The following is a 26,037-nucleotide window of genomic DNA, read 5'->3' on the forward strand; positions in this document are numbered from 1 at the left end:
GCAATAATTGGCGCCGGGTTGTTAGGGTTGGCTGGCACATGCAGCCCAGCTTTTGCCAACTCCAGTTCATGTTTTCTCTGTTTTTCCTTCTCTTCATTCTCTTTTTGTTGTTTTTCCATTTCTTTTTGTTGTTTTTCCATTTCTTTTTGGTGTTTTTCCATTTCTCGGTGGTGGGCCAACTCTTCTTCTGCTTGTTTCCTTCGGTAGGCTATCTCTTCTTCTTCTAGTTTTCTTTTGTGTGCTGCCTCTTGGGCTGCCTGTTCTCTTTGGAAGGCTGCCAGTTTCATGCTTTCTTCCTTTTCTTTCATCTCCATCTGTCGCCTGTGTTCAGCTTCTTTGATTTGTTCTTCGGCGTCAATTTTTGCCTTAGAAGTCATGGTTCCTGTTTTCTTGTGTTGGGGTGCCCTCCGGTGTTTATCTTCTGAACTGCAGGTTCTGTTGCCTCCTGAAGTCTGCCTAGCAACAGTGCTTTTTTCCTTTTCTCTCTCTAGCTAATGTTCAATGAAAGGAAACCAGAAAAACCACTTTATTTGCATGCATATAAGTGCCGGTACTTGCCTCCTAATGGGAGGGCTATTGCATGACAAAAGACCCTTAACATGCAAGCCACAAACTGCGAGAGAGAGCAGAAAAAAAAAATTCTCTCTGGTTCCCTTTTAAAACCAACTGCTTCTCTCTGCTAAAAAGCCCTTAGCAGAGAAAAGAAAAATATAATATTTCTACTGGCTTCTGGGTTCTGTCTATCTCCCACCAGCTGCCACTCATGTAATAACCTTAGTCCCAGATTTGGACCTTAGCGTCCAAAATATGGGGGTTAGCATGAAAACCTCCAAGCTTAGTTACCAGCTTGGACCTGGTACCTGCTGCCACCACCCAAAAAATTAGAGTGTTTTGGGGCACTCTGGTCCCCCTGAAAAACCTTCCCTGGGGACCCCAAGACCCAAATCCCTTGAGTCTCACAACAAAGGGAAATAATCCTTTTTCCCTTCCCCCCTCCAGGTGCTCCTGGAGAGATACACAGACACAAGCTCTGTGAACCCAAACAGAGTGAATCTCCCTCTCTGTTCCCAATCCTGGAAACAAAAAGTACTTTCCTATTCCCCCAGAGGGAATGCAAGGTCAGGCTAGCAATCCAACACACAAATCTCCCCTTGATTTCTTCCTCCCACCAATTCCCTGGTGAGTACAGACTCAATTTCCCTGAAGTAAAGAAAACTCCAACAGGTCTTAAAAGAAAGCTTTATATAAAAAGAAAGAAAAATAAGTACAAATGTTCTCTCTGTATTGAGATAATACAACACAGGGTCAATTGCTTAAAAGAATATTGAATAAACAGCCTTATTCCAAAAGAATACAAATCAAAGCACTCCAGCACTTATATTCATGCAAATACCAAAGAAAAGAAACCATATAACTTACTATCTGATCTCTTTGTCCTTACACTTGGAAACAGAAGACTAGAAAGTAGAACTACTTCTCCAAAGCTCAGAGAAAGCAGGCAGGCAGAAAACAAAAGACCTCAATTCCCTCCACCCAAAGTTGAAAAATCCGGTTTCCTGATTGGTCCTCTGGTCAGGTGCTTCAGGTGAAAGAGACATTAACCCTTAGCTATCTGTTTATGACAATGGGAACATAGGAATTGCCATGCCAAATCAGATGATTAGTTCATTTTGTCCAGTGTTGTGTGTCTGACAGAGGACAGAACTAGATGTTTCAGAGCAAAGTGCAAGAAGCCACATACAAAACAGTTCTGGAATAACCTGCCTTTAGGGGATGCAATACTTTCCACCTAACCGTTGTCCTTGACTATAGAGTAAAACATCCTGAAACAAACATTTGTCTCTGATTTTTACCTTGTCTACTGTATCAGTAGATGTTCTTATTATCCTTTATATAAGTCTAATTTTCTTGAATTCTTCTAAGCTCTTGAATTCACTGTGTCTGTGGCATTGAGTTTTTAAATTAATTATGTAGTTTGGTTTAAATATAGTATTTCTTTTTATCAGTTTTAAATATATTGGCTTTTAGTTCATTGGATAGCACTCTTGTTCATATATTATGAGAAGGAGTAACCATGAGTGCCTGATTTCTTTTCTTGTATATCATTCATTTGTTATATCTTTGTGCTGTCTCTAAACTGAACCCTTACTCTTCTCAATCTCTCTCTATGGAGGTCTCACCATTCCTCATTTTTTTTTCCTCTTCTCTGAATCCCCACCCCCATTTTTTTAGATGAGGTGACCAACCAGAAATTGAATGCAGTATTCCAGGTGAGCCATGTATTGTATAATGGAATTAGTATACTTCTACCTGAGTATTTTGGTTGCTGCTATTGCCTGTTGTGCATTGAGCAAATTTTTCATTAAACTGTCCAGCATGACCTCCACTTTTTATCCTTAAGAGATTACCATTCATTTAGAAACCAGCAATGTATGTGAGTAGTCCATTATCTTGCATTAGTCATCACATTTCATTGGTATTTGTGCTGCCCATTTGCGTAAATTAGTTAGGTCACTCTGGCATTCCTCACAGCTCTTCTCTCGTCATGAAACTATCAGATTCTTAAATAATTTTGCATCATCCACAGATTTTGCCACTTAACTGTTTACCCCCTTTTCCAGACCAATGACTATGCTAAACAATATTATTCCCACTGCAGATCATTAGGGCACCCTACTGCTAATATTTCGCCAGATTGAAAACTGGCCATTTATTCCTAGTCTGTCTCATAGACAGGTTATACTATTACTTTACTTTTCATCCCATGTCTAATTAGTTTCCTGAATAGGCTCTTGTGAAAGACTTAGTCAAAAGCTTTTTGAAGTCCACATATATCTACCAGCTATCCTTTACTCATACTTCACTGATACACTCAAAGAATTCCAGTGGATTAGCAATTTCTTTACAGAAGCTGTACTGCTTTGTTCTTACATCATGTGCAAGGTGTCTGTTTGCATCTGACTATCTCAACAGAGGGTTCATTATTGTGTCCTTTTCTCTCAGCAGAAGATGCCCTCCACTGAAGCTCTTTATTTCCTGTTTCAACCAATTTATCTCGTACTGGGGGTAAGACCATTGGTGTGTAATTCCCAGGATCATCACTAGCATCTTTTTTTTTTTAATTCATTCAATTTTTTCAATAGTTCAGTCACTTCATTTTAAAATTCCTTCAGAACTTTTGGATATATGCAATTCAATCTTGGTGGCTTGCTGTCCATTTGTATCAGACTCCTCTTTCATTACCTAAAAAGAGGAGGTCTAAGGTAGGCATCTTCCCACCCTCAGTATTGAAGGCTGTTATAGAGATATCATTTAGGTCCTCTGCAGTGTCCGTTGCTACCTTAAGCATGTCTTGACTAGGGAACAAAGCTGAATTTAGTTCAGGTTTCGCTAATGGAAGTTATAATCTAATTTGACCTGCCGTCGTAAAGCTAGTGGTTTTGCCCTATATCTACATTAGGAAATGTGGTCAAATTTAAATCAGCTGAGCTAGCTCATGTTAACTAAACACACACAAATTCATGCAAGTTTCCTAATCTAAACAAGTCATTAGTTGCTCTCTTTACTCCTCTTTTGGTGTCTGTAAGTTTATAGATAGCAGGTGCCCAAATTATCTTGTGTCTGGACTCGCAGATTTAGTGGACACACTGATTGGATTTTGGTTCAGATTAATTTATTTTTGATTAGAGGCCTAATTGGAAGTAATGGTGATGTAATAATATGCCAGATACCTCAACAGACCAGTACTGCTGCTAATCTCAGCTGAGCAAGGGTGAGCTCTTGGTGATGATCTGGAGTCGTACCAAATATAATGGCAAGATTGACCGCCTCTGGACACTCTGCTGTTGCTGTCTGTGAAAAAAAGGCAAAGCTGGTGAAGATCCTCTTCAGAACAATAGAAAGAGAGTTACAAATGGGTGACACTGTTTGGCCCTCTCTTAAAAGTGCACGCTCTGATCTATACCTTGCTTCTAATTTATGGTGCAGTAGCGCTTTTTTTCCAGTTGCTTGGGTGAGTGTGTGGGCATGACTATATACCCATGAAGTGCACAGCAGGGTGGTGCACTGTAGATTTTCACCCTGGCTCACTGCACTCTAAATCACTATTTAGACCCCCCTGCCCCCGTGTGTTTGTGGGTCCATGTAATGGAGTAGGAAGAGAGTGTGACAGGGACTGGTCCACTCACTGCTCAGCAGCACCACCTTGTCGCTCATCTGGGGAATTAGCTCTGGCACCTGGTCTGACGCCCCTTCCCACTGTTAATCAATCAATCTTTCACCTCACACATTCTATAGCTCTCTTGTAGCGCTTTCCTCTTCATAGCTTAGCCCTCCAGCCAAATCACATTAAAGTCCTCCCCCATTCCAAAGTAATGCAAGTTCTTTGAGTCAAACTGTCCCAGGCAATTCGCTCCCCACTGCCTGGTCTGGGCAACTGAACCAGTGGCTGGTCCAAGGGAACCCAGGCCCGCTCTCCACTCCAGATTCCAGTCCAGGGACATTCAACCCAGCAGCTCTGGGCTTTTACTCTCCAAGCCCTTACTGCTCCTTCCCTGGACTGCTTCTTACTCTGTCCTTACAGCTTCCTGCTCTTTCCTCTTTTACCAGGGAGTGCAACTGCAGGTTTCCTGCTACTAGCCTGCCAACTTCCTCCCTTTATAGATCCTGCCCAGCCCCTCCCCCCAGCTAGACTTAATCTGCCATTAGGCCCTCGCACTCCCTAGGTTTTCTCCAGGGGTAGACTAAGGTTAATTGGCCTAATTTACCCCTTCAGGCCTTGTGTGGATGGACACTCCATCACAGAGACCTTTTCTTTGTGTTATTGCCACTAGAAGGAGAGGAATTCACAATGGGTATAAAATGATGCCACCAGTGTAAGTGAGAGGGGAACTCTCATTTGGTGGTATTTTATACTCACTTTGTTATTATCGGGGTATGGAAATTGTATGGCAGGCCAAGAATGCTCATGAAATTGGGGATAGGAGTGCAGGAGGTGGTGAGGGCTCCGACTAGGGGTGTGGGCTCTGTGTGGGACCAGAAATGAGGAGTTCAGGGTGCAGGAGGGGCTCTGGGTTGGGGTGGGGGTGAGAGCTCGGGTGAGGGTGGGGATGAGAGGTTTGGGGTGCAGGAGGGTGCTCCGGGCTGGGATTGAGGGCTTTGGAGGGCGGGAGGGGGATCAGAGCTGGGGCAGGTGGTTGGGGCATGGGGAGAGGCTCAGGGGTGCAGACTCCAGGCGGCGCTTACCTCAAGCGGCTCCCAGAAGTAGCGGCATGTCCCTTCTCTGTTTCCTACATGGAGGCGCAGCCAGGTGGCTCTGCACACTGCCCCATCTGCAGGCATCATCAAAATGCAACTCCCATTAGAGCGCCAGAGGAGGGCAGTGCCGCTGCTTCCAGGAGCCGCATGGAGTGGCCCCAGGGCTGGCTCCAGGCACCAGCCGACCAAGCACGTGCTTGGGGCGGGGCGGCACTCAGGTTTGGGTTTTTATTATATTTTTTTTGGTTTGGCCGAGTGGCGCAGGAGGGTTTTTTTTGTTTGTTTTTGTTTTGGCAGCGCGGTGCTCGGGGGGAGGGGGCTTGGGCAGTACAGCGCTCGGTGGGGCAGGGGGCTTGGGCAGTGCAGCGCTCAGAGGGGGTGGGGGCTTGGGTGGCGCAGCGCTCGGAGGGGCGGCTTGGGCAGCGGGGGTGGGGGCTTGGGCAGCGTGGTGCGGTGCTTGAGGGGGCTTGGGTGGCGCGGCACGGCACTCAGGTGGGGTTCAGTGGCGCGGCGCTCAGAAGGGGCGGGGGCTTGGGCGGCGCAGCACTCACGGGGGGGTTCTGTTGCATGGCACTCACAGGGGGGTGTTATGGTGGGCCAGCGCTCTTTTTTTTTGCTTGAGGCAGCAAAAAAGTTAGAGACGGCTCTGAGTGGCCCCAACCCTGCTCCCAGGCTGGAGTGCCGGAGTGGGGCAAGCCCCAGACCCCGCTCCCCAGCGGGAGTTTGAGGGGCATCTTAAAATAGCTGGCAGGCCGGATCCAGCCCGCGGGCCATAGTTTGTCCACTCCTGCTGTAGGAGATGCAGAGTAGTGTAAACTAAGACCCATTATGGGTGACTATTATTGTATTTTCGTTAAAATTTCCTTGAAGCTAGCTAGATTCTTTTTTGTGGTAGGTAAACAGTTAAAACAGCCTAATACAGGAATAAAAGTGCAACAGAATGTTAGGAACCATTAGGAACGAGAGATAATAAGAAAATATCATAATGCCACTCTATAAATCCATGGTACATTCACACTTTGAATACCCCCCATCTCAAAAGAGAGATATTGAAATTGGAAAAAGTACAGAGAAGGACAACAAAAATTATTAGGGATATGGAACAACTTTCATGTGACGTGAGATTAAAAAGACTGGGACTGTTCAGCCTCGAATAAGAGATGACTGAGGAGGGATATGACAGAGGTCTATAAAATCATGAATGGTGTGGAGAAAGTGAAAAAGGAAGTGTTATTTACCCTTTCACATAACGCACAAATCAGGGATCATCCAATTAAATTAATAGTCAATAGGTTTAAAACAAACATGAGGAAGTACTTCTTCATACAAAACAGTCAACCTATGGAACTTATAGCCTGGGGGTGTTGTGAAGACCAAAAGTATAACTTGAGTTCATAAAAGCGTTAGATAAATTCATGGAGGATAGGTCCATCAATGGCTATTAGCCAAGATGGTCAGAGACGCAACCCCATGCTCTGGGTATCTCTAAACCTCTGACTGCCAGAAGCTGGGATTGGACCACAGGGAATGGATCAATCAGTAAATTGCCTTGTTCAGTTTATTCTCTCTGAAGCATCTGGTACTGACAGAAGACAGGATATTGGGCTAGAAGGACCATTGGTCTGACCCAGTATGGTCATGCTTATATTCTTAAATATTACAGGTAGAATCACTACAATATTTAATATATAGGTTCCATTCTATGCATCTGATGAAGTGGACTGTAACCAACGAAAGCTTATGCTCAAATAAATTTGTTAGTCTCTAACACTATGAAATTAGGTTGAATTTATAGAAGTCAGTTTTTTAGAAATCGATTTTATACAGTCGATTGTGTGTGTCCCCACTTAAGACACATTAAGACCATTAACATGGCAGAGTGCATCCACAGTACTGAGGCTAGCATCGACTTCCGGAGTGTTGCACTGTGGTAGCTATCCCACAGTTCCTGCAGTCTCCGCCGCAGATGCCTGATGGGTCAAAAACATTGTTGCGGGTGGTTCTGGGTACATGTAGTCAGTTTCCTCCCTCCCTCCATGAAAGCAGCGGCAAACAATCGATTATTTCTCAGGTTTTTTTCCTGGGTTATCCATGCAGACACCATGCCACAGCAAGCATGGAGCCTGCTCAGCTCACCAGTCGCTATACGTCTCCTGGGTGCTGGCAGATGTACTGCATTGCTACACAGCAGCAGCTCATTGCCTTTTGGCAGCAGATGGCACATTACGACTGGTAGCCATCATTGTCGTCTCCTGGGAGCTCTTTTAGCCAACCTCGGTGAGGTTGGTCAGGGGTGCCTGGACATATATGAGAGTGACTCCAAGTCACTCTCTTTTTAAGTTTCATCTCCTGGAGATTCAGTCCTGCCTGCAGTTGTACTGCACCATCTTCTGGCTAGCAGCCAGGAGACGATGATCGCTAGCAATCATACTACACCATCTGCTGCCAGCCTAAGATGTATAAGAGAGATGGAGTGGATCAAAGCAAGAAAGACCAGATTTGGTTTGTATTTATTTATATTCATTTTCTCCTCACTCCCTCCCTCTGTGAAATCAATGGCCAACAATCGTTTTGGTGAGGTCTGGCAGGGGCACCTCGAAAAGTTTAATGGAGATTCAGTCCTGCTTGGGTTAGTGATGGGAGGGAGAGCTCAGTGGTTTGAGCATTAGCTTGCTAAACCCAGGGTTTTGAGTTCAATCCTTGAGGGGGCCGTTCTGTGTGTTTCTCCTTGATGCAAACCTACTGCCTTAATTGATTTTAATTCCCTGTAAGCCATGTCATCAGTTGACCCACCCTCGGCACTGCTGTGGGTCCGTGTTATAGTCTCTGTCCTTCATCCTCTGGGAAATTTTTTCAGATGTTTGGGCATTTCATCTTTTGGAATAGAGTTCTGATAGCACGGATTCGTCTCCCCATACAGTGATCAGATCCCGTACCTCCAATTCGGTCCATCCTGGAGCTCTTTTGCGATTCTGGGACTCCATCATGGTCACCTCTGCTGATGAGATCTTCACTCACCTGCAGATTGCCACACTGGCCAAACAGGAAATGAGATTCAAAAGTTCACGGGCCTTTCCCTGTCTACCTGGCCAGTGCATCTGAGTTGAGAGCGCTGTCCAGAGCAGTCACAATGGAGCACTCTGGGATAGCTCCTGGAGGCCAATACCATCGAATTGTGACCACACTATCCCACACTACCCCAAATTCAACCTGGCAAGGTCAATTTCAGCACTAATCCCCTCATCGGGGGCGGAGTACAGAAATCGATTTTAAGAGCCCTTTAAGTCGAAAAAAATGGCTTCGTCATGTGGACGAGTGCAGGGTTAAATCGATGTAACGCAGCTAAATTTGACCTAAACTCGTAGTGTAAACCAGGGCTAAGGTGCCACAAGTACTCCTGTTCTTTAAAGACGCTATATACATCTGCAGCTAGTGGCCAAGAATTATGTTCCAATTTTTCAGCTGAAAGAGACAAAATAACACCGTAAGGTGCCACCAGCACACTAGCAAAATTGTAAAGAGTAGAAATTGATAGAATTGTAAATTATCACAGTAAACATTGTCAGAACAGGAACTTTGCAAGGTATTGGATCAGAAGAATGTCCTTTGTCTTAGAGAAGGCTAGTGAGGGCAGTTTATATAATTCACTAAACTGCCAAATCTTTGAATAAATGTAAGGTGTGTTGAAGAACAGTAGAAGATAAATTTGAAAAGAATAGCTATTTACAAAGGGCATTATACCACTGTGTAAAAAAAGTCTGAGGCATCTACCTAACGGGGCTGGGGCCCCTCACCATGCCCAATTTCCACACAGGGTGGCCTAGTATAGGCCACAGCCTCTTAGCTCTGGTAGTGGCCTCGCCCTTCTGGGCCTGATTACTTCTGGGTGCAGGGAGGAAGCAAAAGTCCAGGTCAACATAAACCAAGCCCCACCTAAGATCAATAAGAAGGCAACAAAAAAGTCTGAGGCACCACCTTAATTCAGGGGTGCCTGGGTGGCAGCTTTGTTGGAGTGCTTATGGCTGGGTAGTTGAGTCAGTCCCTCCTAGTCAAGCCTACCCCTGGGGTTTGCTGGCCCCCTCGCAGAGCTGGGAGGTTTCAGGCATGAGGGTTCCTCCTGCTGTTCCAGGAAGTACTCTAGTCATTTCCCTCTCAGGCCTTCTTCCCCTTGTGTAATTGTTTCAATGTTTGTATATCAGTGTAATGAACTTATCTTGGTTTTGATATTAGAACGGGAGGAACTGTTTGGATAGTCTCATGTTATGAGAACAAGTAACTCTTGATGCTATGATCTTTCTAATGTATCTGCTGAAATAATTTCTGTGTGTAATCCTCATATGCATCCAGTGTACTCCAATTCAAACTCCAGAGTAATGAAGCTAGTCCAAAGGTCCTGCCAGATTCTCATTTAAATTATGGAACTAAGTTTTAAATTCAGTTTTGGTTCCAGGCAGTCATTTGCCCGTCACTTACAATATATGTATTAAAACCTTGTCTATGAGCAAAATATAGGTATATGGCAGTATGTGTTACTGGGTGGTAAAGGATCAAACAAATGCTATAGTCTGCTTCCACCTTAAAAAGAACAGGAATACTTGTGGCACCTTAGAGACTAACAAATTTATTTGAGCATAAGCTTTGGTGGGCTACAGCCCACTTCATCGGATGCATAGAATGGAACATATAGTGAGGAGATATATATGCACATACCGAGAACATGAAAAGGTGGGAGTTGTCCTACCAACTCTAAGAGGCTAATTAATTAAGAGAAAAAATTTTTGTAGTGATAATCAAGATAGCCCATTACAGACAGTTTGACAAGAGATGTGAGAATACGTAACGTGGGGAAATAGACTCAATGTGTGCAATGACTCAGCCATTCCCAGTCTCTATTCAAGCCTAAATTGATAGTGTCTAATTTGCATATTAATTCAAGTTCAGCAGTTTCTCTTTGAGTCTCTTTTTGAAGCTTTTCTGTTACAAAATTGCCATCTTTAGATCTGTTACTGAGTGGCCAGAGAGGTTGCAGTGTTCTCCTACTGGTTTTTGAATGTTAAGATTCCTGATATCAGATTTGTGTCCATTTATTCTTTTGTGTAGAGACGGTCCGGTTTGGCTAATGTACATGGCAGAGGGGCACTTCTGGCACATGATGGCATATATCACATTGGTAGATGTGCAGGTGAACAAGCCCCTGATGGCGTGGCTGTGATTAGGACCTATGATGATGTCACGTGAATAGATCTGTGGACAGAGTTGGCATTGGGCTTTGTTGCAAGGCTAGGTTCCTGAGTTAGTGTTTTTGTTCAGTGGTGTGTGGTTGCTGGTGAGTATTTGCTTCAGGTTGGGGGGCTGTCTGTAAGCTAGGACAGGTCTGTCTCCCAAGATCTGTGAGAGTGAGGGATAATCTTTCAGGATAGGTTGTAGATCTCTGATGATGCACTGGAGACGTTTTAGTTGGGGGCTGACGGTGATGGCTAGTGGTGTTCTGTTATTTTCTTTGTCGGGCCTCTCTTATAGTAGGTGACTTCTGGATACTCTTCTGGCTCTGTCAATCTGTTTTTTCACTTCAGCAGGTGGTATTGTAGTTTTAAGAATGCTTGATAGAGATCTTGTAGGTGCTTGTCTCTGTCTGAGGGATTGGAGCAAATGTGGTTGTATTTTAGAGCTTGGCTGTAGACAATGGATCGTGTGGTGTGTCCTGGATGGAAGCTGGAGGCATGTAGGTAAGTATAGCGATCAGTAGGTTTCCGGTATAGGGTGGTGTTTATGTGCCCATTGCTTATTAGCACAGTAGTGTCCAGGAAATGGACCACTTGTGTGGATTGGTCTAGGCTGAGTTTGATGGTGGGATGGAAATTGTTGAAATCATGATGGAATTCCTCAAGGGCTTCTTTTCTATGAGTCCAGATGATGAAGATGTCATCAATGTAGCACAAGTAGAGTAGGGGTGTTAGAGGACAAGAGCAAAGGAAACATTGTTCCAGGTCAGCCATAAAAATGTTGGCATGCTATGAGGCCATGCAGGTACCCATAGCAGTGCCGCTGACTTGAAGGTATATATTGTCCCAAATGTGAAATAGTTGTGGGTGAGGACAAAGTCACAAAGTTCAGCCAGCAGATTAGCTGTGACATTATCGGGGATACTGTTCCTGATAGCTTGTAGTCCATCTTTGTGTGGAATGTTGGTATAGAGGGCTTCTACATCCACATGGCCAGGATGGTGTTTTCTGGAAGATCACTATATGTTCCTTTCTATGCATCCGATGAAGTGGGCTGTAGCTCACGAAAGCTTATGCTCAAATAAATTTGTTAGTCTCTAGGGTGCCACAAGTACTCCTGTTCTTTTTGCGGATACAGACTAACACGGCTGCTACTCTGAAACCTTCTACCTTAGAAAGTCATAGTATCTAATTTCATGTCAGCAGTCACCTGGAAACTGAATACAACAAGCACTGGGCAGTCAAAACTATATATAGTGCTGGGTGCCTTCCACAGCTGGGAAAAATGGCCAGCACCTGGTACTTGAAGAAAGATCAAAGAGACTGAATTGAAGTTCATGTCTGGACAAGTGTTGTGCGGGAGAGGAGCAGTGAAATGGTTCCATAGCTTCAAAGGAGTAAGATCTGATCTAGACACTTGTTGAGATCAGAAGATGGTACATGGTAACAGAAGGGGGAGTGAGAGATGCTTTTGTTTGGAGGATTGAGAAACTGGATGGGATGGTTTGAGTCTCTGGTAGGTAGTGTGGGGACAGTTTGGGTAGTCTTTGAGGAATGTTAAGGAATTGGCAGTGCATTTGTGTGGGAGCCCTGCACAGGCAAGTACACTCCTTTGTACATTTTCATTCTCTCTGTTCTAAAGGTGAGTGCATTCACTCAGAATGTTGTGTTGTTGATCCAGTGCTGCCAGAGACAGTACTATGTGCCTGAATTCAACTCAAAGTGACAATAGAATAAAGTTAGAAAGATGTCTATTGGGTAACAAACAGCCAAACCTGTGTCTGCAGAAGTTCCAACTTACATACAAGACAAAGTACAAACCTACGCCACTTTCAAGAAGGCTACAGAAAGCCTACTTCTGCTCTGCCATAGGGGCAGCAAAGCCACACCCTACTGAAATTTCCTAGACCATTAATTTCTCCGTTAAACACAGATTGCCTTCACTCAGCTAGAGGAGCCTAGCTAGCCTTGTACTTCTTCCAGCTGAGAGTTAAAAGGGAAGTTGGAACCTGTGCCCAAGTGCCACTTGAAGTCACTGTGGTAAAATAGTGGGGTCACACAGTACAGCAATACAATGGTGCTGGACTTCAGGATCGCAAGAAGCCAACAATGTGTAAAATGGCTGAGCAAGCCTAAGCCCATAATAGTTAGGGCACCACTGATAATTGCTCTGAAAAAAATGCTAATATTGCTTCCTGAGTAGTAGCTGTTCCAAGATCTGAAGTTAAGAAAACCTGGCAATCGAAAAAGGAGAGAGGCAAGCTCAAACGTGAATACTATGAGTCATTTAAACTTTACAGGGAATAGATTAAAAACTAATTATATAATGTTAACCAAAGGAGTCATGGGTAATAAGAGAATTCACAAATACAGCAGGCTAGAAAGAAGTACTTGGGAAAAAGTAAGTACTGTATTAGTAAATGACAGGGATAAAATTAATGAGGACTGAAATGGCAGAGCGAGTGAACTTTTTTAAAAAAATGATCTTCAACAAGAAAAATGTCTGTATAAATATAGTTATGATAGGATATTGAGAGAATTAGCAAACAAACCTATTGTACCACTGACAATTATTTTTGAAAAATCATGGAAATCAGGATGTACTGAAAGGGTGGACAAAAGTAAATAAAGTACCTTGAAAATTACTACCCAGTAAATGTAACTTTTCTTCCTAGTAAAATGATGGACTATGAAGAGAATAAATCCCTAAGGGACTAATTCTGGGCTCTGTTGTGACAGTAAGTCATGAGTAACTACACTAAAGTCAGCACAGTTATTCTGGACTTACGCCAGGGTAATTAGAAGCAGAATTTGACCTTGTTTTTCTAAGAGCAGATATTACCAGACAAAGTAGATTATATATATGATATAGAATTACAGTACACATGAACTTGTTATGATTTTATTGTAAAGTAATGGATACTATTACATGAAATGTTACTTGAAAAATTAATTTAAATTGGCTTGGACAGGAAGACGTGTGGCTTGAAAATTGCCTGAAGGACTGTAAACAAAGAACAATGACAAATGTCAAAAAATTAAAATGGGGAAGCTATGTAACTGTGTCATGCAGAGATCGGTATTGGATGTGGTTTTATTTAGCATAATAATCGGGATGGGTGGGTTTAAAACCAGCCCATTAATGAAACTTGCTGATAAAGTGGGTGGAGCTTGCAAACAGTAATGAGGATAGAGAAATAATACAAAGAAACAGTTGAGAAATAAACTGACTAACAGACAGTTAAAAAGGATCTTGGGGAACAGTAATGCCAAGAGAGACATAGGAGTGGTAATAAACAACAGATTAGACATGAGATTGGAGTAATATGGGTGCAAAAAAGGCAGCTGCAATTTTGGGGTACACATCCAGAGATAATGTGTTAGAATACTGAGCAATAGGCCCACTCTGCAGGGCCCCGATGTAATTCCACCTGAAATACTGCATTAATATGGGGGCACCCAGTGGCAGCAAGTTAGATGGAGGTCAAAGGTGAACTAAAAGAATTCTTAGTGAAATTAATGTCTGAGGAAGAATTAGAAGAGCTAAATAATATCGTTTGGAGAAGAGAGGACATGACACAAATATTGATAGTGTACACAAATGATGGAGAATTATTATTTGGAGTGGTTCATGGGGGTTATAACCGAGTAATGGAAAGAAAGTAAGAGGTGAAATTTAGGCTTCTGTCAGTGAAATATACAATAATAATCTCCTAAGGTGTGTGGTAGAAGCCCTAGAAGGTGCTTGGGACCTGTAAAACTCAATGGCACAAAAGACTCCTTAAATAGGTTGTAGACAACTATCTTGCATTAGCAGAATGATTATGTGTATTGAGCTAGCATGTCTTTCCCATCTTTAATTTCTCCGACTATAATAACATTTGTGTGTTAAATGAATATTTGTCAGACCATTAACTCTTCAGAACATCTGAACCAGGCAACACCTGCTTGTGTTAAACAAGCTTCCATGGCTTCTCTTGTCTAAAGATTTGTTGCAGAATTCTTCCTTAGCTTAAAGTGCTTTCCTGGAGTTTGGATTTAAAGTGAAGAAGAAGCGGAAATACAGGATGTAGCAGCACCATGTCTTTATTCTTCATTCCCTAGTGATGAAGAATCATCCTGTGATCTTTCTACAAAGTCACAGTAGCACCTGGTGTCAGTTGACTAACTGGAGGATCCTATGAAGCTATTTACTCATTTGAAACTTGCGAATCGAATGTTTTCCCGCCCTCCCCCCCATAAAAAGGAAGCTGTAACACTCACGTGCCTTGCAGTGTAAGATTTTTACACAGCCCAGGTAGTAAGGGTATGTTTGTTCCTTTACATAGTTGGGATTTTTTTAATGGATGGTGGTGTCACAGAGTCCCTGGGCGATGCTCTGGAACTGCTCCCCACAAAACCAGTCAGGACTTTGGGGAGCCTCCTCTCCCTTGGAGCAGACTTTTTCAGAGCAAGAAACTCCCACGTTTTCGCCTCCTGGGTCTCTCCTTCGAGCATTCAGCATCCTCTGCCCCTCCGTGCGCTTCCCACAGCAAGCCTCCCCCAGCATGGTCCTGGGGAAGCTACAGGGTCCTGCACCCCCACTTTGCAGTCAGATGTTACTCTCAGCCAGCCAGTAAAACAGAGGTTTATTCGATGACAGGAACATGGTCTAAAACAGAGCTTGTAGGTACAGCGAACGAGACCCCTCGGCCGGGTCCATTCTGGGGGACAGTGAGCCAGACTCCCACATCTGCACTTCACTCCTCATCCCCAGCCAGCTCCAGACTGAAACCCCCTCCAGCCCCTCCTTCTCTGCTCAGTTCCTTTCCCGGCCAGGAGGTCACCTGACCTCTTTGTTTTCAACACCTTCAGTTGGCACCTTTGCAGAGAAGGAGCCCAGGCCATCAGCTGCTAGGAGACAGCGTCAGGCATTTATGTGCACTGGCCTTTTGCTCTGCAGCAATCACACACCCTTATTCCACCAGCTAGATACTTAAGAACTGCATAGGGGACACTGAGGCACCAACACAGTATTCAGAGAAAACATTAAGAACATTCCCAGTTCGTCACAGATATGTATATGTATGTACTGTAGCATGAAACGGGCTGCTTTTATATTTAAGTTAAAATACGATCACATAAAACATATGCTACTTGCATAGCATTCATATGTTACATATATTTTTGTTCAATGTGGGAGGTTTTAATTACTTTCTAGGAAATGGGAACTTCATTTAAAAGGTTTTGAATAGCTTCAAAAAATAGTTTCAGCAACCACATATGAAATGCCCTCCCACAGTCACAGAAACCAGAAATAAGGATGGAAGTAGACCATAGTAGACCAATGCACTTTCACCAAAGAGAAGATGTTTTCCACATGTGTTTACATAAAATTGCATCAATCCTAGGTTCTCATATCATTTGTTTGCTTAGGGTTTATAAAAATGAAGAGCCCTATACCATTTGGAAAATGATAATGAGATTCAAGTCAATTGAGGCAAAGACAATTAATATCTTTATTTTACAGCCAATTGAAGCCACGGAGGCTAACAACAGCTTAAGTAAGGTTAAGCAGATCTGAGCACAGAGCTAGTGCAGAAGTGGGCTTTAGCAAATTAACTCAAAGAAAGTATGATCTTTACATTCAAGCTTTGAACTAGGACAGCTTTCCTAACCTACAAGAAAGGAAGGGATAGCTCAGTGGTTTGAGCGTTGACCTGCTAAACTCAGGGTTAAGAGTTCAATCCTTGAGGGGGCCACCCAGGAATCTGGGGCAAAAATCAGTACTTGGTCTTGCTAGTGAAGGCAGAGGGCTGGACTAAATGACCTTTTAAGCTCCCTTCCAGTTCTAGGAGATAGGTATATCTCCGATTATTATTAAATACAGAGACAATAAATTCTTCAATGGTATAAGGTAACACCATAAACAAAAGTTAATCCAAAATAGGTCATAAAGGGACAAATAATCAAACCTGTGACTTTCTGGATTTCTGTGGTGTTTCAAATTATGCAGTAAGACACTGCTCATATTATTTGTTGTGGTTGTACAGTACCTCACACAATGTTCCCTGATTGGGCCTCCCTAATGCTACCACAACACAAACAACACTCAACAGGAGTAGAGGTGGCAGAATCTAGCCCTGAATTGATTTAGCTATTTAACTTTCTGATTTAATGCACAAACGTTTGTTCCTGAAATTGATTGTGCCATCAGCTGTAAAAGTTCAGATTCCTTTTTAAATTAGTCTCGGTTAAAAAAATAAGAGGTAGTTTACAAACACGTCGACAGAGGAAAAGATGTATATTAATTAGTCAATCCCTCATTCCCCTTACCGTTATTTGGTAAATATATTTCCATTTATGTACATAGGGCTGTACAACACAGATAATGAGAGATTTCTCTGTGCCAAGGAGTTTTACAACATAGGAGAGTGAACAAGAGGAGATGGTAACACAGGAGTGGAGAAGAAACAGTAAAGCTGGAGGACCACTATACTTCTACCCTGACACAAGGACCTAAAGCAGGCATCTGGAGCAAAGGTTTTGTTGTTATCCTTTTGTTTTAAACATTTATATTTGTCAGTTTTTATTTGAATATGTAAGAGTCTGTCAGTTTATGCAGAGATGCACGCAACTGTTCAGATCCTGACTGAACTATTTCCAAGGTTCAGAGGTGTTTAGATTTTTGGATTCAGCCTGTTATGAAGTCAGGACTCAGGAGCTGTCTGCAATGTTCAGATCTGACCTTGGAGTGCAACTACCCCAGAGTGTAGACATTCATCAGCTCCAGAGTTTTGAGCGAGGCCCATGTTGCACTACTTTCTATTCTTTGCACATCTTATACAACTTCTGTATCTGAAGCAGAAAGAAAATACAGAAACAATAAACAGATCTGTGCTCTCAGTGGAGTGACTAACCTTTACTCTTCATGGATGTTCAAGGACAGCCACCCCTGCTAATAATTAAACTGTTGTTTTTAGAACATGGAAAAAATGTACATACAAAGCAGTTAAGTACATTTCTCAAGCATTCTGCAATGTAATCTTTGTCTATTCAGATTCCCATAGTCATTACCAGATAGAAATTAGCTCCAGCAATGGCCACTGTGATGCTATCAGCAGTACAGTTTACTTTTAAATTTAAAATGGAGTCTGTCATGTGCCTCGTACCAGCTATTAACTTTACTGTCATCCTCACAAAGCCATCAATCTCAATATGTCCCAAATCCATTTTCTATGTAGAGCCAGTCCTTCGCACTTAGTGCCTACACGTATAGATTTTAAATCACCTTCTCTTCTACTGCATAAGACAAACGTTTAAGACTGTAAGTCTTGGAAGTTTGTGATTTTATATACATTCAGCATCTCTTACCAGATGACAGCTTGCAGCTACGCTCTGGCTATTATCATGCAGGTCAAAAGAGAATAGCTTATATAAAATGGGTGAAATCCTGGCCCCATTGAAATCAATTGCAAAATTCCTTTGGACTTCAGTGGTGCCATGATTTCAATCTGTAAGTTTTAATATTTATTTACAGATATTTGCCATAAAGAAAAAACACTAACAGAAAATGTCCTTTATGGGCTGGATCCTGTGTACCTTAGAGGCTGCCTCTGCTTGCACGATACCACAGCATCTGAGATCAGCAGAGATGCTCCAGCTAGTTGCCCCCTAGGTTAACAAAGCAGAGCTTGCTACCAGGGCATTTTGAATGAAGAGCCCTTGATTCTGGAATTTTCATCCCTTCTGGGTCCAACAGACCCCAAGGATGTTCTTCATTGAGGGATAGAGGGAGGGGAGACAAAGAGAAGTAGAGTGATTGACTCTATGTGCACTTAGCTTGGAGTTGGAAACCTAGGATTCAGTCTCTCTGCCAATGAATAGTTAAGTATTTCATGTAAAAGGTAACAACTTATACAGGAGAGACTCAAAGAGACCCACTCCAGAGTACCCTGGAGCCAAGCAGTTAGGGCACTCAGTTGGGAGATGAGTGAATTGGGCTCAGGTCCCTACTTTACATCAGGTAGAGTGGAGATAGAATGGTCTCCCTCATGCTGGGTGAGTGCCCTACCTATTGAGTAAAAGGGGGCTTCAGATATGTTTTGTGCAAGGCCTGACCCAGTAGACCTTCTCTAAAGTGGCCTCTACTCTATTGGGCCCCCAGGAGAGAACCTACTTTGTGAATCCTGCTGGGGCTTAGGCATAAGTTAGACTCCAAACTTCTCAGAAGTGTCAGGATGGAGGGTGCTGTGCATGTCCCCAGTAGCAGAAATTTAGGCAGTACTTTACCAGTGAAAACTTAGGCCCCTAGGAAATTTCATTGCCTACAGGTTAGGTGGCAGTTGAGTTAGGGTTTTGTGAATACCAGCGATGCCTAAATGTTGGACTTGGGCAACTGAAGTGGTAGTTAGTTAGTGAACTAAGTCCCGCTTGTGAATCTGGCCCCTAAAAGCAAGCTTCACCAATTTAGACAAGACCCTCATTCAGTAGGTAGACTAGCCGGAGAGTATTCATTCACATTACCAAAGAGGCAAGGCTCAAACTTGGCACTTGAAGCCAGCAATAGTATGAGGGGTACCTGAAAGGAGCCTGCTCCCAGGCCAGTAGGAGCACTGATATGCTTGTCTCAGCTGGAAGTTTCTTTTTGCATAACTTTCAAGCCATGCCACAGTGAACTAAACGCAAGCGTGTATAACACTGCGAAAGTGCATAATCTGCAGCGTTAAAGTGTGCGCTGAACATTTGCACAGGGGGATTATAAGAGTAAAAAAGTGTACTATTCAGTGAGCAACCAAGCAAGCACTTCCCATAGCACAGCAGCAAAGGGTAAAGCATGAACAGAGCACCTGTTGTACAGAGGCATCTTGAAGCAATTTGGGACTGAATTTTTGTACCTTTGAATTATATACCCAAGTGCAAACAAGCTCTTCACGTGTAAAGGCCATGTTGACATGGGTTGCCAGTAAATCTATACTGCAGTTAAAGGGACACCATATTAAATACCTGAAATATCTGTTTCCACATTTGCAAAACAATCTTCAGCATGTGCACAAATGTAGCACTTGATCATGCTAACATTGCTGGGTGCCATGTTTACTCCTGTGCATAGCCCATTGATGTTGTGATCATAAGTACTGCGCAGATGAATGTTAGCAGCACCAGGCCATAAATAGGAATTGAGGGCCAGGTTGTCCGCTGGGGAATTGGTACAGCTCTATGGAAATTAATGGAGTGGTGCTGATTTTCAACAGCTGTGGATTTGGCCTTGAAACATGATTGTGATATCTCATCACATCCCTGCAAAATAATTTCCAAAAAAACCTCACTCCCACCTCACCCCCGTATACCCAGTCCGTCACTCATATAGCAACAGCCCTCCGGAGCGTCATACACTCCCGCAGACACAAACCTGCCATTCTCTCCCTTAACACACACACATACAGCACCTCTGGCCATACCCTCACTCTGCCCAACACTTACCAACCCATGCACCTCTGCACATCTACGCAGAACCCCACATCTAAACCATCACATTCTCGCACCTGCTATCACACACAAACATATCCCCTCAGCCCACACTTGTCTGCCATTCATCCCAACTCATCAATTCTCTGCTCTTCCATTTCATATTCATCAGATCTCTTTTGTCTTCTCCCACCAGATTCATCAACTGTCTTTTCCATCTCCTTTCCCTCCTTTCCGCTAGATGCAATCAATTTCCTTTCCCTGCCCAATCTATTATCCTCAGCAGTTTCTTCCTAACTGCTGCAGTCATCTCAGCCCCACTCCCCCAGGTGGGGTGAAAGTCTTTCCTGGTGGTAGCAAGCACCTCACCTCTCTTGGCTGCTCCACTGGCAGTGCCATGACTCTAACGCTGATGAGTTGCTGACGGTCCTGCTCTATCACCTGCTCTGCTTAGCAAAAGGCCAGCAGAATTTCTCGGACCATCTTCTCTTCCTTGGAGGGCTGCTGGAGCTTGGCAGGAGAAGCTGGGGCCAATTGTGGGGCGAGGTTTTAAGGTCAGGAGAAAAGTTGGTGAGTAAGGAGAGAAAAGAATTAGCTCAGGATAGTGGAGAATTCTGAGGAGCCACCCATCTTCATTCTCTCAGTGTGTGGAATCGGATGCCCAGTGTGAGACATGAAATCTCATCTGTAAAAGGAGGATAATGATAATACTTAACTTTATTGCAGGCCTCTTACTTATATTATTTATTGATCATTGCAGATGTGCTCAGCGGCATAGAGCATGGAGAACACAAGGTCTCTACCTCCAGGGGCTCAAAAACAATAAACAGATACAGACATGTCACCAATTATCCAGGATGTGAAATCATTACATAGCAGCAGTGCATGCCATGTTTAGCTTTTGAGTGAATAGAAGTGTTGCATCAAGCATGTTAAGACTGATGAGCTGCACTGAGGAAGTGTGGTTTGGGATTTGAAAAGTCAGGGTGGGCAGCATGCTGCACTGCGATTGGGAAAGCATTCCAGGTGTTTGGGCAGCATGGAGAGAGGTGACAAAGGGAGTGCTTAAACTTGCCGGGCTGGCAGGCAAAATGGGAGCAGAAAACACTTCAGTCAGTGATGTAGGTCAGAACAGAGTTCAAATTAGCCTTGAAGGGAAAGACAAGTAGCTTGAATGTGATACAGAAGGCAAGAGGGAAACTGAGAGGGAATCCAAGGAGATGAGTGATGTGGGCAATGCAGCTGGTGAGGAAAATGATTTTCACAGACGCATTTGAAAGAGTTAGGTAGAAATGAGGAGGAGGTTGCAGTAGTGTAGGTGAGAGATGACCAGAGCATGGCCAAGGTCCAGACCCCTGAAAGCATTTAGGCACCTACATCCCATTCATATCAAAGGAAGTTAGGTGACTATCTTTGAGGCTCTGGGCCTTAGCCACATGAAGGAGAAAGGGTATGTTTTAGAGAGGTTTATACGTAAAGAAGTAACAGAATTTGGCAACAGCCTGGATATAGTGGCAGACTCAGGTTGCGAGGATGGGTCTTGTGAGATTTAATTAATCAATGCAGCACAACACTTAGGGATCTGTGGAAGAAAATACAAAAGTGTTATTATTCCAGAGACTTTCTGAAGAAACAGAAATGGAAGTCAAAGACTGTCTTGATCTCTTGATCTCAAAAAGATATTAATCTAGCGGGGCTGCTTGCACTTGACGTCCAAGTGGCAAACATACCTATCTTCTCCGTACAGAAACTGAGAGCAGTGTTTGTGCTCTGGAAAGGTCAACTCATCCCTCCTTGGGCCTCCAGAAGGTTATCTCTGAATTATGTCAGAAACATAGCTCAATAAATCTTTATGGAGAGAGTCTGTATAAACTGTATCTTTATTTCAAATTGACTTGTAATAGACTTTATATCCAGTAGCAAAGCTTCAGTTCTCAAAGCACTTGCACGTATTTTTGCCTATCCCTATAGAAAATGCAATGAGTTAGTTGATATGGGGGGGGGGCGGGAATTTGCATTTCTAAGAGAGAGAAAAAAAACTGTAATGCCTTTTAGAGTGACAGTCTGTTTGGAATAGATGGATTCAGGCAAAGCAGAAGGGGTACCAACTTCCTGAGTTCAAAATTGGTAGAATTTGTTAAAGGAGCTTTAAATTCAGTAGGAAGGAGAGAAGAGGACTTTTCACTTGATTCAAATAACCAGACATATACCTCATCTTCTGAATAAGGCAGAAGCTGGAGTAGTTCCGAAACAGAAGATAAAATAATAGTAATGTACTGAAGTGTCTACACAGGAATGCAGGTAGAATGGAAAATAAGCAGCAGGCACTAGAAGTGATACTATTGGATGAAGATTATGAACTAGTGGGCATAGTTGAAAGCAGGTGGCATGACTCTTGTAAATGTATTGAATGTCAACATAGAAAGATACAATCTACATCAAAGAAATAGAAAGTGAAAGAGCGGTGGCTTTATATGTCCAAATTATCTCAGTAGTGTTGTGAATGCAATTGACTTTAAAAGGCGTTATACTTGCATAACAGTGGCCCAAAAGATGTGGAATGCTGGAAGTAGTGAAAGTGATGGGTCTAGTATGATTTTTTTCCCCCAGCTCCTGGGAGTTCTTAAACCCCTGAAGCCTTTGAATTTAGTGGTTATAAAATGTTTCTCATAAAAGTCAGTTCAAACATTTTTAGTCTAACCTACATTTACATTTATTAAGTAAAGCTACATAACATAATACTGGATGCTGTACTGAATGTTGAGTGTATTTGTACAAAGTTCCTTAATTGTAGTAATTAGTATCAGCCTTGAGATGGGCCACCCACTTGCCTTTCCCTCTTTGATGTCAGCAGCTTAAGGAAGGAATAAAATAGAAGCTAGAATGAAAAGAAAAATACTTAGTGAGGCCTTTGGCCCCAATATCATAGCCCTGAGTTACTGCTTTAGGCTGAATGCCACTCGTCTAGCAGAGAGAATTACTCCATAAATTATGAAACCACAATTAAAACATTCTATTCAGCTCCCAGGCATAAACAGTTTTATCATGGATTGTTTGCACTTTTCTTTGTACCAACAACATTGTCAATCACTGAAATCCTGCATCCAGCCTCAAGCTTTCCATTGGCCTGATTATGCCGCCACGGCACAGATGACTTCCATGGGAGCCAGCTATAGCCTGTAGCCGGGAAACAGACCTGTGCTCAGATGAAGTCACACAAAAGCAGCATGGCAATGGAACTCTAGTGGACACCTGACTGTGAATCCAACTTGATAGCAGAATGACTGTGTTATACAAGCACCACAGTGGGGGCACCTACCTGCCTCATCGTCAGGGTCCGTGCAATGAGATTTCCATACCTGTGAGTTTCTGTCCCCAAATAATCCCTTCTCCAGCAATGTGGGCAGATGCAGGCCTCCTGTGAATTCATTGGAATCTGTGCTTTTGGGAACCCATTGAAGGGGAGGGTTCTCAGCACTAACAAGAGCTTCTGCAATAAACTCCAAGGCAGGATACTCTGTAGTAGGAAGTAGGAAACCTGTCCATACTAGGGATCATGTAGCAGCCAATGTTGCTGCTTCTGTTGCCAGCACAAGCCATTGTTAAGGTATAGCAGTTAAAATTAAGGCAGCTTCCTCAGCATCTGTTGATTCTTTAGTGGGCATGGTGCCATCTCTTAGCCACCACCCAACACTGCTTGTGCACTGACTAAATTGAGCACAAATGAATCAGACAACATTTGGGAGCACTGTGCTCCATGCTCTGAGTGCCCTTGAGTGGAGCAGGTGATGGTAGAGTCCTTGTCCTGTGACTCTCCCATTCTGAGATCAGGGTTGGTTCAGTCCGCAATAGTCTCAGAAAGATTTGCTGCTCTCCAGTCTTCTATTTTCTAGTCATATATTTTAGCTCGTATCTATTGATAGAAATTAAGGCCATTACCTCCCACAGATCTAGGAAAAGCAGTAGATTGACACCCTAACATTTGAAGATACTTGTCCTCTCCTACTTGCATCTGGTACGTATTGTTTGGAGGTGCCTACATTACCCACCATGTTAGATACACTGAATTATGTACAATACTTGGGAATAGGTACTAAATTAATTACTAGTCCCCTGAGGAGTGATACAGGGCTGGATAGGCTCAGCAATGATCTGAGATCTAGAGCCCTCTCTGAATTTTTATCTTTTTGGAAGTACTCAGACTACTATTATATTTTCACAGCACATCAATATCTCTGAAAACAACATCAGGTTAGGATGATGAGTGCAACTCAACAGTCAAGAGCTGAATACTGTTTTTTCTCAAGCCAGCTAGAAGTGACATGTTATATGGAAACTTGATCTAGTGTGGCACATGGTAATGAGTTCTATTTCTTTCTGTCCACAAGTGCATTAGGAAGGTGGAACATGGCATGGAGCCGAGAATGGAGGAGATGGTGTAGGGAGAGCTACATGTATGTAGGCATGATGTACTAGTATTTTTCACCCTCTCCCACTTCTTGTCCCATTGGGAGTCAGTCACAGAGCATGACTACTGCTCTGCAGTGATCAGATCCAGCCAACTTCAGTTATACTAAGCAGGAATGCAGAAGTTAGCTAATACCTATGAGCAGAGATGCTGGAACTAGAGGTGCTGGGGGTGTGGCAGCGCACCCTCGCTTGAAGTGGTTTCCATCATATACAGGGTTTGCTGTTTTGTTCAATGGCTTTCTGCACCCCCACTATAAAAATAGTTCCAATGCCACTGCCTGTGGGCTAGATTCTGTCACCCTTACTGAATAGATCCATACTTTATGAGTCATCTCACTGAAATCAGTAGGCTTTACCCATAAAATGCAGGGCTACTCCATGTGAACGTGAGTGACAGAACCTGACACTAAGGGGGACAGAACATGACATTCAAATGGGAACTTGGGCGCTGCAACTGTGAGCACTTAACCTTTAGGGGCCCTGCTGCCTAGTGGAATTCAACCCCAAATTAGGTGCCCAGAGTCCCTTTACAATGACTGGGGAGAGTTAAGCACCTAAAAAGGGGATTCACAGGAGCCAGCATGTTAAGCAGGGATAGTAAGAAGTACTGAGGAGAGAGAGAGTTTTGTGAATACCGGTATCACCTAAATCTTGGGCTTAGGTGCCTAAAGTGGCAGTTAGGTGCCTAAATCCCCTGTGTGAATCTAGCCCTAAGATTTTTGCAATCAGGTCTGCTGGTCTTCTGTTGAATGAGAAAGCGTGGTGTGGTGTTGAAGAGTGGTTGTAAAGCTAGCAGAGGATGGTTTGTGGGTTGGAGGGAGGAGTTGAAAAAGTCCAGGATGGGGATCTACAAGGTGCTTTGCACAGGAGTCTTCATTCCACAGGAATTTGTTGGATGAAGGAACTCCACTTGTAGCCTGACGCTTATGATGCTCTCTTGCTGTCCAAGAAACTGCTGTTTGCTCCTCCTCTGCTGTTTGTATTGCTGTAAATGTTGGGGATCATTGGCCAAGATGATTGCAATGCATCTCCACGTGCCCCAAAGTTGACTTGATGTCATTACATTTGCATCTTGTACTTTGAAGTCACCGTTTCCCTAGTCTTGGAAGACAAGAAATGGTTGTTTGACTAACCTACCCAGAATTCTTTAATAGGAAGTTTCATGTGTCCGAACTGGAGAGTGAAAGATAAAAGGATGGTGGCTTGTTAGCTACTTGTGTTTTTTGTGATTGTCATAACCTAGTCCCAGATTTGGACCTTAGCGTCCAAAATATGGGGGTTAGCATGAAAACCTCCAAGTTTAGTTACCAGCTTGGACCTGGTAAAACTGCCACCACCCAAAAAATTAGAGTGTTTTGGGGCACTCTGGTCCCCCTAAAAAACCTTCCCTGGGGACCCCAAGACCCAAATTCCTTGAGTCTCACAACAAAGGGGAATAAACCATTTCCCTTCCCTTCTCCCTTCCAGGTGTTCCCTCCCTGGGTTCCTGGAGAGATACACAGAAGCAAACTCCGTGAATCTAAACAGAGGGATTTCACCCTCTCTATTTCCAGTCCTGGAAAACACAAGCACTTCCCTCTTCACCCAGAGGGTATGCAAAGTCAGGCTAGTAAATCTAACACACAGAGATTTCCCCCTGACT

The 26,037-nt window shown here is 43.4% G+C and overlaps 1 protein-coding gene across 2 annotated transcripts in view; it reads left to right on the forward strand.

The window, feature by feature from the left end:
• The window catches only part of MED30 (mediator complex subunit 30), a 71,939-nt gene that overhangs the window by 33,878 nt on the left and 12,024 nt on the right, over positions 1-26,037 (forward strand). The window contains exon 5 of one of the 2 annotated variants that reach the window (XM_050941408.1): positions 2,233-2,256. The exons of the other annotated variant lie outside the window; for it this stretch is intronic. Coding sequence (XP_050797365.1) covers positions 2,233-2,241 — 9 coding nt within the window. The 3' untranslated portion in view covers positions 2,242-2,256. Of the gene's footprint in view, positions 1-2,232; positions 2,257-26,037 lie in introns of those variants that run through there. 2 annotated transcript variants of the gene reach the window in all.

The sequence above is a fragment of the Gopherus flavomarginatus genome, chromosome 2, assembly GCF_025201925.1.
Source record: "Gopherus flavomarginatus isolate rGopFla2 chromosome 2, rGopFla2.mat.asm, whole genome shotgun sequence".
In the NCBI taxonomy this organism is placed as follows: domain Eukaryota; kingdom Metazoa; phylum Chordata; order Testudines; family Testudinidae; genus Gopherus; species Gopherus flavomarginatus.